At 46.5% G+C, this 15294-nt stretch overlaps 1 protein-coding gene across 1 annotated transcript; it reads right to left on the reverse strand.

Moving 5' to 3' along the window:
* Nucleotides 1-453: 453 nt before the first annotated feature.
* On the reverse strand, nt 454-15063 carry creb3l2 (cAMP responsive element binding protein 3-like 2). Its single transcript, XM_058066019.2, has 12 exons — nt 14617-15063; nt 6703-6952; nt 6415-6632; nt 6277-6355; nt 6003-6205; nt 5781-5927; nt 5651-5709; nt 5440-5508; nt 3872-3971; nt 3642-3771; nt 3338-3560; nt 454-1348 (listed from the first exon to the last, which is right to left on the reverse strand). The coding sequence occupies exons 1-12, from the start codon at nt 14713-14715 to the stop codon at nt 1273-1275; spliced, it is 1653 nt and encodes a 550-aa protein (XP_057922002.2). The 5' UTR covers nt 14716-15063; the 3' UTR covers nt 454-1272.
* Between the last annotated feature and the right edge of the window lie 231 nt (nt 15064-15294).

Here is a 15294-nt window from a genome sequence, read left to right on the forward strand (position 1 = left end):
CCTCCTTCTTTGTGCAGCATCATCAGTCAGAAAGTAGGGCAGGGGGTGAGCTACAAACGAGCACACATATGCTGCGTTCAAGGACTGCAGCTGCTCCGCCTGTCATGTCCTTCTTCAATTGGACACTTCCATCCAGCGGTCAACCACGTGACACTGTGTGTGTGTGTGTGAAGACATATTTGGGGGATTCGCACTTCACAGATGAGCTGGTCTATTTCGGGACCTGAACGCCTCAAAAGGACAACCATGAGACTCCTTTCGGCCTAGAATGGAGTTCATTTCATTTCCAGCCAAGCTCGACACAAACCTCTGACCTCCCACTTCCTCCCCAAAGGAGGTGGCACCGTTGTGTTCAAGCCCTCAGGAGAGTAATGCAGCAATCTATGGCGTTCCTCAGGGCTCATGGCCCACACCACTGGTGTTCCATGGTCAAGCATTGTCCAGACTCAAAAGTATGCTTTCACTAAGGAAAATACTTTATTGCAAGCAAGGTGCAGAAGCACACAAGAACACGGAGAACGTTCTCCACCTGATAGGGTTCAGTCACTGCGGTTAATCGTTTCAAATGTCAGTGTTCCCGCATAAATCTTTCAATCTTTTGGAGATTCTTGAGGACGAGGCACCGAGATTTTAGACATTTTAGATGAATTCTATTTACAAAAATCTTTTTTTGTTTGTTTTTCTGCGAATGCTGCAAGTAAAAATAAAGCCGACAGTTTACACACGCTTAAACACTTTAAGGCGCCCCCTGGTGGCCGCCCATGCAGCGGTCAACCGCGGGCCACGCTCCAACTTGGCTGTGGTCAACCCCTAAGCTTGAAAGCGGCGCGGGGAATGCGATAAGGCACGTTAGGAACATACAAACAATATATTTATGAAAGGATAAGAAAATAAAAGCACGAGTATCAAAAGAAGGTAAGGGAATGGCGTAAAAACAACAGAACAATAGTCTTTGGAAACAAACGAGTCTATAAATACTGAAGTCAGTGCCCTGTAAAAAGCCTCCTCGTGTGCTTTGACGGCGCTGACGTTTAATCACAGGACGACGCTCATATTCAGTGCAGCTTTACTTCAACACGAGCGCCGCCATTTATACTCTTCTTACTTTTATTCTGCTGTGCTGTCACTACTTCCTGTCGGCTGATTGAGGAGCGACAGAATAGAAGAAAAAGCAGTGAGAAGTCAGGCGATTGTTCAAGGACACTGGGTCTTGCTCTTTGGGGAAGGCCGGGGAGGGCGACGGGGGGGGCTTTTGTTGGGTGGGGGTAGACCTCAGGAGGTCTCGTTGACGGTTCGCTCCAGCGCGAGCGTTTTACTTCGGCTCTCGTTCGTCCTCTGCTCCAGAGGCCTGGCGGAACAATACCAGCATTATTTGTTGTCATGGCAACAAACACACAAATACCCTGCACTGTGTACACCCCGGGACAGACGCAGCTTACCACCACCAGTGTGCGACTGTCCACCAATAACAGGCATTTACGTGTGGCGGTCCAAGATTTTGTGGCGGAATATGTGCTATCCAGACCCCGCTTTTCCAATACATTAATTTATTTGTGGCGGTCTATATTTTTTGTAGCGGGAACGATGTACACTCCAGACCCCGTGTTTATTTACATTTATTTGTGGCGGTCCACATTTTCTTGTGCCGGAATATGTGCTTGCCAGACCCCGCTTTTCCCATATATTCATTTATTTGTGGCGGTGCGCATTTTCTTGTGGCGGAATATGTGCTCGCCAGACCCCGCTTTTCCCATACATTCATTTATTTGTGGCGGTCTATATTTTTTGTAGCAGGAAAGATGTACACTCCAGACCCAGTGTTTATTTACATTTATTTGTGGCGGTCCACATTTTCTTGTGCCGGAATATGTGCTTGCCAGACCCCGCTTTTCCCATATATTCATTTATTTGTGGCGGTCTTTATTTTTTGTAGCGGGAACGATGTACACTCCAGACCCAGTGTTTATTTACATTTATTTGTGGCGGTGCGCATTTTCTTGTGGCGGAATATGTGCTCGCCAGACCCCACTTTTCCCATACATTCATTTATTTGTGGCATTCTATATTTTTTGTAGCGGGAAAGATGTACACTCCAGACTCAGTGTTTACTTACATTTATTTGTGGCGGTCCACATTTTCTTGTGGCGGAATATGTGCTCGCCAGACCCCGCTTTTCCCATACATTCATTTATTTGTGGTGGTCTTTATTTTTTGTAGCGGGAACGATGTACACTCCAGACCCAGTGTTTACTTACATTTATTTGTGGCGGTCCACATTTTCTTGTGGTGTAATATGTACTCTCCGAATGCAGTGTTTACTACAGTTGATTTATTTGTTTGCGGATTGGTGCTCTCCAGACCCAGTGTTTACTTACATTTATTTGTGGCGGTCCACATTATCTTGTGGTGTAATATGTGCTCTCCAGCCCCCGTTTTTCCAAGACATTCATTTATTTGTGGTGGTCTATATTTTTTGTGGCGGGAACGATGTACACTCCAGACCCAGTGTATATTTACATTTATTTGTGGCGGTCCACATTTTCTTGTGGCGGAATATGTGCTCACCAGACCCCACTTTTCCCATACATTCATTTATTTGTGGCATTCTATATTTTTTGTAGCGGGAAAGATGTACACTCCAGACTCAGTGTTTACTTACATTTATTTGTGGCGGTCCACATTTTCTTGTGGCGGAATATGTGCTCTCCGAATGCAGTGTTTACTACAGTTGATTTATTTGTGGTGGGATTGGTGCTCTCCAGACCCAGTGTTTACTTACATTTCTTTGTGGCGGTCCACATTTTCTTGTGCGGGAAAATGTGCTCGCCCGACCCCACTTTTCCTATACATTCATTTATTTGTGGCGGTCTATATTTTTTGTAGCGGGTAAGATGTACACTCCAGACCCAGTGTATATTTACATTTATTTGTGGCAGTCCACATTTTCTTGTGGCGGAATATGTGCTCACCAGACCCCACTTTTCCCATACATTCATTTATTTGTGGCGGCCCACATTTTCTTGTGGCGGAATATGTGCTCTCCGAATGCAGTGTTTACTACAGTTGATTTATTTGTGGCGGGATTGGTGCTCTCCGGTCCCAGTGCTTCCCATAATTATTCCCATATTTTATTTGTGGCGGTCCAAAGTCGTGGCAGATTAGGTGCGCTTGAGAACCAGTCTTTCCGAAACATGAATTACATGAAGTATTGCGATCGTGTAGAAGTTGCCAGTCCTTGACGATGAGCAGGTTTTAAAGCGACGCAGCGGTGAGTGGTGAGTTTGAGGTGCCTGGGAGTGTTTGTGCCGATTGGGTGGTGTCGGAGCGTGTCTGGTACCTGTGCAGGTTCTTTGGCGCGTGCGTGTCGTTGCTTTTACTCCTGAAAGGCGGGTGTGTCTCCGCCCGCCTCGGCTCCTGCGACACTCTTTGCTGCTCCGAGCGGCGCCATGCTGCCATGACGACAGCGGGCGTGTCCTCCCAGTGGTCGGGATACTCGCCGCCCAGGCCCAGGAGGTGCGGCGGCTCGTCCTCCAAGGTGGACAAGAGACTTCTGGACTTGACTGAGGGAATACAAATGTAAAGATCATGAATTTCTATTCTGTTTTTTTATTTGTGGTGGTCCAAATGTATCTGTGGCTGACCGATGGCCGAGTAGGACTCTTTGACGGCCATCTGTTTGGAGGCCGGGCCACTCTGGGCGAGGCCGGAGGACGGGGTGAGGCCGCTGGGGTAGAAGCTGCCCAGAAAGAGAGCGAAACACATCACCACCACCTGCCGGGGGGGGGGGAGAGAGCAAGGGAGAGAGTGGGCGGAGTCAGAGGAGGACATAAGAGCCGGTCGATAACCTCATCAATATCTCTCAGACTCGTACCATTAGGCAGGATGACGTCTGCGTGGTCGCCACTCTGCACGATTTGGGGAGTCTACCGGAGAGTGATGCTTGCAAGGACTGGAGCTGCTGCAGCAGAGACCTGAACGTGCACGCACACACACACACACACACACACACACACGTTAGCTTGCATCACGTGTGTCAAATTGTAACGCTCCTCTAAAGTGACGGTCGCCAGCGTATTGATGTTCCAGAGTGTTGTTTTCATTCGCTGAGAGTGCTGCTGTCATGTGACTGCCCACCAAGGTACACACACGCCGCCCCATTAAGCATTCGGACGGCGAGCACAAAAGCAGCTGTGCTGCAGCCTCGCAGTAAAAGCGTGTGTTTGCAGGGGCCAACCGCATGATTATGCACCACCGCCTTTTGTTTCTTCTGCTAGAAGCACTAAAGCGCCCTCTAGTGGTGACTGCAGGCATTTTGGCTTCCGTTTAAAGGAAGGTTTTAATTACCATTTACTAAAACTAATTAATAAATCATCATAAAACGGCATACACAAGTAATACACAAATTTAAGGCATTCAGAAGATGCATTCAAAGACATTGAGAAGATATGTAGTATTCTATACTGGTCACTAGGTGTCAGTAATGTTGCATGAACGAGACAATAGCCAACGCTGGAAGTACTGTACAGAGCAGAACGTTCTGAAACCACCAAGGAACTCTCCCAATGCTAACATGTGAAACTGTATTATGTCTGCCATTTATGGCCACCATATTGGGCAAGACGGGGGTAAAGGTGACTATGGGAGTGTTATTTCCTGTCTACTGGGTTCTAATGTTAAAACACTAGAAGGTTTAGAAGGTTGTTAATGGGTTTTCTATGTTTTACACGTCTTATTTTCAATACTTCTTCAATACGTCTTATTTTACATTGACTATATTGGGTAATAGGAGTGCAAAGGGAATTATAAAGATGTTCATTCATGTTTAGAGGGCTTTAACAATGTTAAAAAATGTATTTAGAAAATTGTACACAGGTTTTCTCTGCTTACTATGTATTACTATATTGGGAAATAAGAGTGTAAAGGTGACTATAGGGGTGTTATTTCATATCTAGAGGGCTCTAATAATGTAAAAAAAAACATTTAGAAGGTTGTAAACCGTGTTATTTTCTCTTATGTCTACTATTTGAGGGACAAACTAGTGTAATAATGAATATAGGGGTGTTATTTCATGTCAAGAGGGCTCTAATAATATTGAGAAGGTCATAAACAGGTTTACTGTGCTCCAAGTACCAAAATATGGCAGTAATAATGGTGGTGACCAGTGCGTACATAAAGAGACATACTGTGTATGACCGCATGGTTATGGCCAAAATAACAATGACTTCATCAATATTGAAATGATGTTCATCAATCACGAATGTGACAGCAGCTACTTCAATGTAAAAGGGCCAATTCCCTGGTGTGTTGTCATTTTAGAGTTAAAAGTTAAAATCCCATTTAATGACTTTTGGTTTCATTTCATATATATTTTACGTTCCTTGTAGTACTAGTAGTACTACTACAATATGTCTAGGTATGTGTAGTCAGTGTACCACTTACTTGTTGGTGCACTCCAGTGTCTCCACTTTTCTGCGCAGTTCACAGTTTTCGTTGGAGCATGTCTCCACCCTGTGGTCAGAGGGAAGTACTGCAGGTGAGTGATGCCCGGTTCAAAAGCATTCAACAATAAAAAGGATTTTAAAAACCCAACTAAAGCCTAATTAGAGCACAGTACAAGACTTTTTGTCAAGTTGATCATAAAAGGACGCACTTCTTCTCCAAGGTGTCCATGTATTCCTTCTTCTTCCTGCGACTCTCCTGGGCTGAAATCTGAGGGAAGATAATATGTTAAAATAAAGACTTAATAATAAAAACTAAATGCAGTTTTCCAAGAACTTCACCTTATTCTTGATCTTCCTGCGTATCTTCTTCAGCGCCTTCTCCTCCGCCTTGGTGAGCGGCAGCTTGGTGGGAACGGGATAACCCTCGGCGACCAGCGTGCGGCGCTCCTCTTCGGTCAGCATCAGTGGTCCGGAGCCCTGAAGCTTCTAAAACCAAAAACAGCAGAACTTCAAGCAGCTATGGCGGGCCACTTGATTAGGCACGCGTCATGCGTCACTCACGTGGGGGGCGGTGAGCAGAGGTGAGTTGGATAAGGAGGAGGAGGAGCTCCCGCGGGGGGACGCCTTCAGACTTGGCTGGGCGGGAGGCGGGCAGGCGGGCGAGGTGGGGCGGGACAGGCTCGGAGGGGCGTGCACGGGGCTCTGGCTGCCCTCCGAGTCGCTGCCGTGGGAGCTGGGAGGGGTGGGTGGCATCTGATCCAGACCTGAAGGGGGCGGGGGCAGACCCTTGTAAGGACTAAACATGGGGGCTATATGTGGAGGAGCTACAACTCACCTTTGGCGGACAGGTTGAGAAACTGGTCCACTTCGTGGGGTTCTAGTTTGATCTTTGGGAGGACGCTCTCCTCCTTCACCTGCCAGCGTAAAGATTATTACCGTGAAGATGACCACACGTGCACATTTAATCACCCACCTTGATGCTTTTGTCATGGGGGCCGCTGACGGGGCTCTGAGCCGGGCTGGTGGGGGTCACAGTGACGGCAATGATGGAGGCCTCGGGGGCTTCGGGCTCCTCAGCGGATCCCAGAGAAAGGGGGAAGGTGGGCAGGAGGGAGGAGGGGGCGTCGCCCAGGAGGCCCTCCATGGCCTCATCCTGGTCCATGGGCCACTCGGCCGAGTCACCATCAGATTCTTAAATAAAATAAAAACGTATTACGAGGAGCTGCTTTAAGAAGAAGATCCACAGGAGCGCCATCCTCACCTGCGTCGCTGCCGTGCTCCCCGGTCAGGTGCGACAGCGGCGACTGCGGCCTGCTGTCGCCGCACAGCGAGTAACTATGTTCGGCCGTGATGTGCGGTGGCAGCGGGGAGGACGGGGACAAGTCTCCCCCGTCCTCGCCCTCCATGGCGTCCGTGCCGACTCCTCGCACCCCGCCGGACAGGAAGGGGTCGCTTAGGAGCTGCCCGAGCAGAGCGTCCTGGGAGAGGTCGTCCAGGAGCTCAGAGAAATGCTGCACAAGACGAGAACAAGTAGGGATTGTAAACAATCACAGCCACCAGGGGGCGTACTTGCATGTGTGTTGTCTTTCATCAGTCCTCATTTACATGCTTTTATAAGCTAAAAGGCTCCCGTTCCAAAAAGGTGTCATAACAAGTGCCTTATTGTGCTACTACTTTTTCCAACAAAACCACCACATGGTGGCGCTGGTACTAACCCCACCACCAGCTCAAGGAGCTCCGCTTTGCTCAATTACATCGTATACTATCCTCATATGGAAGGGTGGTTGGCCTCCATTTTGTCCTAGCGGGCTTTCCGTAGTCAGGAAGTAGCCTCCTGCTATTAAGCCGTACAATGAGCCGATTCTTTTCTTATTGAGTCCGACAAAATGTTGCCTACAAATGTGTTATTTGTGTATTTTTTTGTGCATCATCTGCTAAAGTGGGATATTAAACGGGATGCAGATCGTTTTTGGAAGTGTTTCAAGTCGCCATAGAAGTGGCTAACCGCTAGCATGTATATGGTATTTGTAACGTAAGTTAGCACTGAGCTAGCGCTTATCTTTGAAAGCATTTCATTCATGTTCAATGTATCTTATGTAAATTGTATTTCTACATACTTTATGTCGTTGTATACAGTATCTTACAGTGCATCAAGGCTTTATTTGGAACCGTTACCTGTCAGCTGAGCTAGCAACAATGGCGGGAGAAGAACACTTGGACCAAACACAGCCCATCGGAAGTCATTGAACTACAGTGTGTGTGTGTGTGTGTGTGATGCTAGCAGCACACTGTGAGGCTATTTAAGAGGGAAGACAAATATTTACACACGGACCCACCAGTGGGACACCCACCATCTGGTCCACAACATCCAGCTCAGACACGTAAACAAATATCCAAGAGCTAACTTTCAGGCTTAGAAGTTATCGCCTTGGTAACTTGGTTGCCATGGTTACTGCCTCATCCGTCCATCCCTGGCCACTTAGCTCAGGAGGTTGAAGCAACAGTGTGGGGCGTTGTTGACCCGAGTGTGCTTAAAAATAACGTCTTTGTATAAGGACAGGAAAGGGGAGAGGTCCCACTCTGCCTGCTTAAAAACAGAACCAGGCCACAAACCACACAGGCACACCAGCTTCATACACTCCCTGTTATTTCTCCTGTGTGTGTGTGTGTGTGCGTGTGTGTGTGATGGGCTGTGGCCCGCTCCACTGCCCTACATCTCACACACACATACACACACACACACACAGTAGCGTCTTTGTGAGGCCAGCTCACACAGGCGTGCCATTTCAGGATCACTGTAACTCGACACCCCTCCCATCTGAACCCCCCCCCCACCTTCCCAGACGACCTCAGTAGCCCGAGTGGGAAAAGTGGGAGGCAGGAATCTGTGAGGAACAAAAAGGATGGTGTGAGTCAATCATCGGGAGGAAAATGAAGATGACTTAAAGGCGCCATAACAAACATTAGAACGGGGCGTCCTGTTGTTCCAGCACACCTCACACGCACCTGGTCTGTCGGGGAAGAAGAAGACGTAGCAGGAGGGATCTGTTGGTTAGAGCGGCGACTCTACGCAACAATGAGGCACCTTTGTTCCTCGTGACCAAAAAGCTTATTTGATGCCACATACTAACGTTGCTACTCTGCGTAGCCTCTCTCCAGAAAAAAAAACATCAGATGTCTGAAAGTCACCACGAGTGAGCAAAACCTGACAACACAGACGTCAAACTCTTGGTTTTTTTTTTTTAATGAGCGATTAGGTCTCCTCAATAAAAGGTGACCACCAGCTGTGCCGTGTCTGCTTGGAGCGCTAATGGAGGATAAGGGGGGGGGGGGTAGGAATGCTGCCTCCAAGTCTTTAATTCCTTTTGTATGGAAACCACTGAAGGAAGGCACTGTCATAATTAGCAGATGGAAAAAAATCTAAAATTTTGAGTTTGTAGCTTGTAATTTTGACTTTAAATTGATATTTTTTAAATCTTATCATTTTGAATTATTAGCTCACAATTATGACTTTCTATCATAATATCAACTTTATTTCATAGTTGAAAAAAAGTTGAATGACGCAACATCAGGAGTCAAAGAAGCAATCTTGGGAGGTGGGGGGGGGGGGGGGGGTGTGGAGGAAGAAATGTTTGCGCACGCGAGCACTTTAGCCCTGGACTGTGTCCTCGGCGCGATGACACGCTCCCACGCCAAGATAAAGGCCTCCCGACTCATCGTTAGCAGGGTTAGCGTTGTTAGCGTGAAGGAACGTCGACGACCACCAGGATATGCAGTATTTCTGCCTAGCAACAGTGTCAGGAAGCCAGCTAGAAATCTGAACGCTCTGACACGCTGGAGTGTACACAAGCGATGATAATGATCATCCAGTCATAACTAAACATTAGCGTGGCAAGCTGCTTGCAGATAGCGCCATCGTAATCAACCACAAAGGCCTGCTTTTCTCATGTGAGGAACCTTGGACAAAACCACAGGCTGCTTTTATCTCAGGAAGGCGAGGCCGTTTTGACTCGGAGCGTGGAGCGTTCACGTTTGAAGCCTCCCTCCCACCCCCCAGGGCTGCAATGATTATACCTCTGGTTGCATCTAGTGCTTTCCCTCCCCAGGCAGATAATGACACCTCATGAGAAAGCCCAATTAGTCGCCGCATGGAGACGTGGGCGCCGTCTGGCAGACGGGAAGAACAACGATAAAGCGTGACGGAGCGGGACAGGACATCAATGATTGTCGTTGAAAGTTAAGATGTCTTGCTTTCTCGTGAAAGCGAAAGCTCACGGTGTACAAATAACACGGCAGGTCAAAGGTCATGGCTTATCTGGGCCACTGTGACATGTTGGCGTGCATGGGTGTGTGTGTGTGTGTGTGTGTGAGAGAGAGAGGGAATTAAAGTGAAAATGCAGACATGGAAAAGTGTGGATCCTAAATGATACCCCCCTCCCTCCCTGCAGGCCTGCTGAGGCCTCACCAAAAGTTCCACATTGTTCCTCCACGCAAACACACACACACACACACACACACACACACACACACACACCAAACAGCATCCAGACGTCAGTGGATGACTTCACCACAGGCAGACCGGGAAGAACCTTCACAATCCTATTTTCAATCAGAGTTTGATAGCGAGTACATTTTATCACGCTAGCATGTTATTGTTATGGGTCAAATATGAATTCACGTCACGCGTGGAATATTTTCTTGAGCTTTAAGCGAGAAAGCCGTCCTGAGCACGACTTCCTGGCTGAACTTCTGAAACGTTCCGCCGTGGCCGTTTCGGGGCTTTCGAGAAGTGAAAATGTTGGAACTTTCTGTCAGCTGGGGAGAGACTGGGTTGTTAGAATTGGGTCAGCTCACGCAGGTTTTTTCCATGTCGTCATGGCGACCAGCCAGCCGGGTTTAGTCATAGCCTCCGCTCAGCAAAAACAAAGTTAAGTCTACAAGACGGACCATTTTATTATTTTATATCACCTAACGTTATAGTTCATGACTTTTTTAGTTACATTTTCATTCATTTTCTACCGCTTATCCTCACGACGGTCGCAGGCGTGCTGGAGCCTATCCCAGCTGTCCTGGGGCGAGTTTCTACGTCAACTTGTTAAGCAGCTTTCTAAGAAGTTAGCTTGCAGACTTTCTTGGCGGCCATCTTGCTAGCACCGTTTTCAACGTGGGTCACACAAGTAAAGACTGAAAGCGGGTCAGTGAATGCCTCTGCTAAGACTTTTCATGTCTCCACAAGACTAAAACAAACTCGCCCGGACTCGTCCGCCATGGTCACACGTCTGCCTAGCAACAGAAAATGAAGCAGCTTGCGGACGTTTTTACTGGACTTTTCCTGCTGAGTTGGGCAAGAACCGACTCGATCAACTTGCAGGGACGATGGCCAAAGGCGGGGTGAAAGGTTAACGAGACCGCATGATTGGGAGCAGACGGAGACAGGAAGTGAGGCGGCACGCCCATAAAAGGTGTCCTGCTGCTGCCTAGAGAGATTTTGATGCTTCAGCACCGCCGAGCTGCTTGACGCTGGATGATGATGATGATGATGAAGCCACTTTAGGTCGAAAAAGTCTTCTACACGATGCTCCTTTTGGGATTAGATACTTCGAGCTAACCACACACACAAAGGCGTGGCGGAGAAGACAAATGAAGGAGAGACAAATTTAGCTTCTCCTCAGAAGACCATAATCATCATCTCTCGCTGCATGATTACCACCTTCCTTCTCCGCAAACTCAAAAGCTCCACTTCTCCCGGCCAGAAGGGGGGAGGAGACGTTGCATCAGACTGGGAATACGCACACACACACATGCACACGCACACGCTTCCATGTGGACGCCATGTGTGAGCCTGCGGGCTTCACGGAGGGAGCAGCAGGACAACCAACAAACCCCCCGATGGCGTCTTTGCAACTTTCTCAACAGGATGCCCTGCCCCGCGGAGAACAGGCGTGTGACTGTCACGCCGTTGTTTACTCTGCGACTGTTTGCCAACACGCCGCCGAAGAAGTAGTGTAGGAGAGTGTGTTACGTAAGAGCACGCATTCTTGGAAAGGAGCGCAGCAAACCTCCTCACTGCCAGACGGGTGCATGGAGTGCACTCAGAGCACATACAGTAACCGTGGTGCGTTCAAGGACCGCCAAATAAAGTGGGAACTCTAAACACTCCAGCATCTCAAAGCGCTCACAGGCGGCTCCGTCTTGTTTGTGGCTTTTAGAGAAAATTTTGTTGGAGTTCTGAACATATCGGCTGTCTGGACCCCCCCCATGGCTCCCCCATCACTCCCAGTGCATAGCTTTGATTACATGGCTGCTTTATCGGTAGTTTTCAATGTATGCTAACTGGAAGCTAATACTTCTCCGACAGCGTCAATCACTGCTATGATGAATGCTACTCTCACTTTAAGCTAACAGTAAGACGCATGTTTACTGACAAATGGCCCAAAGGGGTTCCCATCATGACAGCGCGTCTTCTGAGTGGAGATGATGTCACTTCCTGTTTTGCGAACCAGCGGAACCTGATCCGCGATGCAGGGAGCGGATGGATTTATGCCGTGAAGGCTTTGCATTGTCGTCAGGAATCTGGCGTCAACACACCCTGCACCGGGAGAGGAGGGCAAACAAACCCGCCGGTCTCTTTGTGGAACACTACGCTCCATTTTACCTTCATGCACGCCCTGCTCACGCTTGGCTGCTGGGGCCAACGTGCGCACCGGCTGCGCCGCTTCTCATTGGACAAACGCTGGAGGAAGCGTAGCCTCGGGACCGCCAGTCAAGTCTGGACCCGTCAGGAGCAGCAGGTCTAATGTGAGTGGGTTCCGGAGGCTTCTATACGGGGCAAGGATCAGACGTTTCCTTTTGCCGGCCCAAAGTGGCTCCTTGGCGCTCGCACTTACATAACAGATGGACAATACCTCCTTGGATTCCTTGGATATTTCCTTGGATCCTTAGAGATGCATTTAGCAGATGTCCAGCAGCTTTAGGCTGCTTTTTACTTTTAGGCTGCCTTAGCTCACATAAAAGTCCTGAAAGCTCTTTAAAAGGATATTTTACAAGCTTTTAATGAAAAATAAGCTAAGTCCTCAAAAGCTCTTTCAGAGTATATTTTACTAGCTTTTGGTGAAATATAAGTTGGGAAAAAGAACCTGCGTCCTCCAAGCAGTAGACGGCATTTTGGTTTACAATATTTGTGGTACGTCCCGTAATAAGTCCTTGAAACTCTTTAAAATGATATTTTACTAGCTTTTACTGAAATATAAGATGGTGGTTATAGTGCAATATGAAAATAAACTGCATATTCAAATCACCAGATGGTGTTTTGTCTTATAAAATTATATTTTACATGCAGTTGGTGATAATATAATAAGCATGAAAGCTCTTTAAAAGTATATTTGGCAAGCTTTTGGTGGAATCTAAGCACGTTAGGCCGCATAATAAGCCGTGAAAGCTCTTTTAAAGTATATTAGGCAAGCTTTTGGTGGAATCTAAGCACATGTTTGGCCGCATAATAAGCATGAAAGCTCTTTAAAAGTATATTTGACAAGCTTTTGGTGAAATCTAAGCATGTTAGGCCGCATAATAAGCACCAAAGCTCTTTACAAGTATATTTGGCAAGCTTTTGGTGGAATCTAAGCACGTTAGGCCGCATAATAAGCCGTGAAAGCTCTTTAAAAGTATATTTGACAAGCTTTTGGTGAAATCTAAACACAAGTTAGGCCGCATAATAAGCATGAAAGCTCTTTTAAAGTATATTAGGCAAGCTTTTGGTGGAATCTAAGCACATGCTTGGCCGCATAATAAGCATGAAAGCTCTTTAAAAGTATATTTGACAAGCTTTTGGTGAAATCTAAGCATGTTAGGCTGCATAATAAGCACCAAAGCTCTTTAAAAGTATATTTGGCAAGCTTTTGGTGGAATCTAAGCACGTTAGGCCGCATAATAAGCCGTGAAAGCTCTTTAAAAGTATATTTGACAAGCTTTTGGTGAAATCTAAACACAAGTTAGGCCGCATAATAAGCATGAAAGCTCTTTAAAAGTATATTTGACAAGCTTTTGGTGAAATCTAAGCATGTTAGGCCACATAATAAGCACCAATACTCTTTAAAAGTATATTTGGCAAGCTTTTGGTGGAATCGAAGCACGTTAGGCCACATAATAAGCCATGAAAGCTCTTCAAAAGTATATTTGACAAGCTTTTGGTGGAATCTAAACACAAGTTAGGCCACATAATAAGCATGAAAGCTCTTTAAAAGTATATTAGGCAAGCTTTTGGTGGAATCTAAGCATGTTAGGCCGCATAATAAGCACCAAAGCTGTTTAAAAGTATATTTGGCAAGCTTTTGGTGGAATCTAAGCATGTTAGGCTGCATAATAAGCACCAGAGCTCTTTAAAAGTATATTTGGCAAGCTTTTGGTGAAATCCAAACACAAGTTAGGCTGCGTAATAAGCATGCAAGCTCTTTAAAAGTATATTTGAAAAGCTTTTGGTGAAATCTAAGCACATTAGGCCACATAATAAGCATGAAAGTATATTAGGTAAGCTTTTGTTGGAATCTAATCAGGTAAATACAACAGAACATAAAAATATCCTGCATATTCTACACAGTAGACATCATTCTGGCTCGCAGTGTTTCATCCCCATCTTCTAATAAGTCCTGAAAGTTCTTTAAAAGTATATTTGACAAGCAGCTGGTGAAATCTAAGATGGTAATAAAAATAAATGATGTTTTCAACCCTGCAGATGTCATTTTGCTTTGGAATAACTGAGTTGGGTCAGTAATATGCCATGAAAGCCGCCCAATCAAATACATTTAACAACGATAACCATGCTCACTTTTGATTGACACTGTCAGAGAGGTATTCGGTGAGCAGTGTACTCATTAGTTTACTCCTTTTGTTCCTCAACAATGAGCACAAACATGCCCTAAAAGGAAATAAGAGAGGATGACTATTGCCAAATGCATCTGAACAAAATGACAGGAGATGGTGCTTGTTCTGATTATTTACAAAATATTTTCACTTAAGTAAACAAACCTAAAAAAAGGGGGGGGGGGGTGCAGTTGGGTGGTACTTGTACCCTGGACCTCAAGGCTCGACTAGTGCATGGAGAGCAGGGCACACACACACACACACACACACACACACACACACAGAGTCAAATCATGCTACTCCAGTAAGGACTTACATTAGTGTAGAGAGCACAGTCCATGTCCGCAGCCTCGGACAGCTCACTGAGGTTCCGGTCCCAGTGCAGGAAGGCTTCAGTGGAGTCCAGGATCTCCATGGTCCTCTGTCCCCGCTGTGTCCTCCTCCGGCACGACAGCAAACAAGAAAAGTTCGCAGTAGCTTTTTGTGTGTGTGTGTGTGTTTTTAACAGGAATTCGTCACCAGAAAGTGAGTTAAAGATGCGTCAACGTCCGAATGTTTTTTGTTGATTATCCCCTCTTGCCGTCTTCGACATCAACACAGTTGGCGGCTGTCTCACCTTCCTTTTCTCTCCTCCTCCTCCTCCTTCTTCCTCGCCCACCAGACTGACTGGAATGTGTGGGCGGAGTCAGACGCCAAGCGAGAAAGTGCAAAAATAACAACCATCAAACTGTTAAAACGTATGTTGTCAAGGTTTGCGTTGAAAGTACGACTTCCGATTTAATTTACAATGAATGTATTCGCAGTTTTGTGACTTCCAAGTGTTTGTTCAACTCTCAAATCCAAATATTTCAACCACTTCCGGTTTCAATGTAAAGTCTTCTCCAAAGCCTCCGCGTCGACGACTGAGTTAATGACACAAAAGATGGGGGCCTCAACTTCATCTTTAGGTTATAAAAAAGTTAAAGCTTTCTGCTTTAAATAATAGATGAGAACT

Source organism: Doryrhamphus excisus, linkage group LG6 (assembly GCF_037039965.1).
Source record: "Doryrhamphus excisus strain RoL-2023G ecotype Guam linkage group LG6, RoL_Dexc_Guam_v1.1, whole genome shotgun sequence".
In the NCBI taxonomy this organism is placed as follows: Eukaryota; Metazoa; Chordata; class Actinopteri; order Syngnathiformes; family Syngnathidae; genus Doryrhamphus; species Doryrhamphus excisus.

What these genes read in the sequence shown, in the direction of transcription:
- creb3l2 (XM_058066019.2), bottom strand. Translation starts at nt 14,715, where the DNA reads ATGGAGATCCTGGACTCCACTGAAGCCTTCCTGCACTGGGACCGGAAC. An exon ending in ATGGACACCTTGGAGAAGAA is followed by an intron (nt 5,509 to 5,650) that starts GTGCGTCCTTTT and finishes CTCTGACCACAG; the next exon opens with GGTGGAGACATGCTCCAACG. An exon ending in AGAGTCCTACTCGGCCATCG is followed by an intron (nt 3,561 to 3,641) that starts GTCAGCCACAGA and finishes GTATTCCCTCAG; the next exon opens with TCAAGTCCAGAAGTCTCTTG.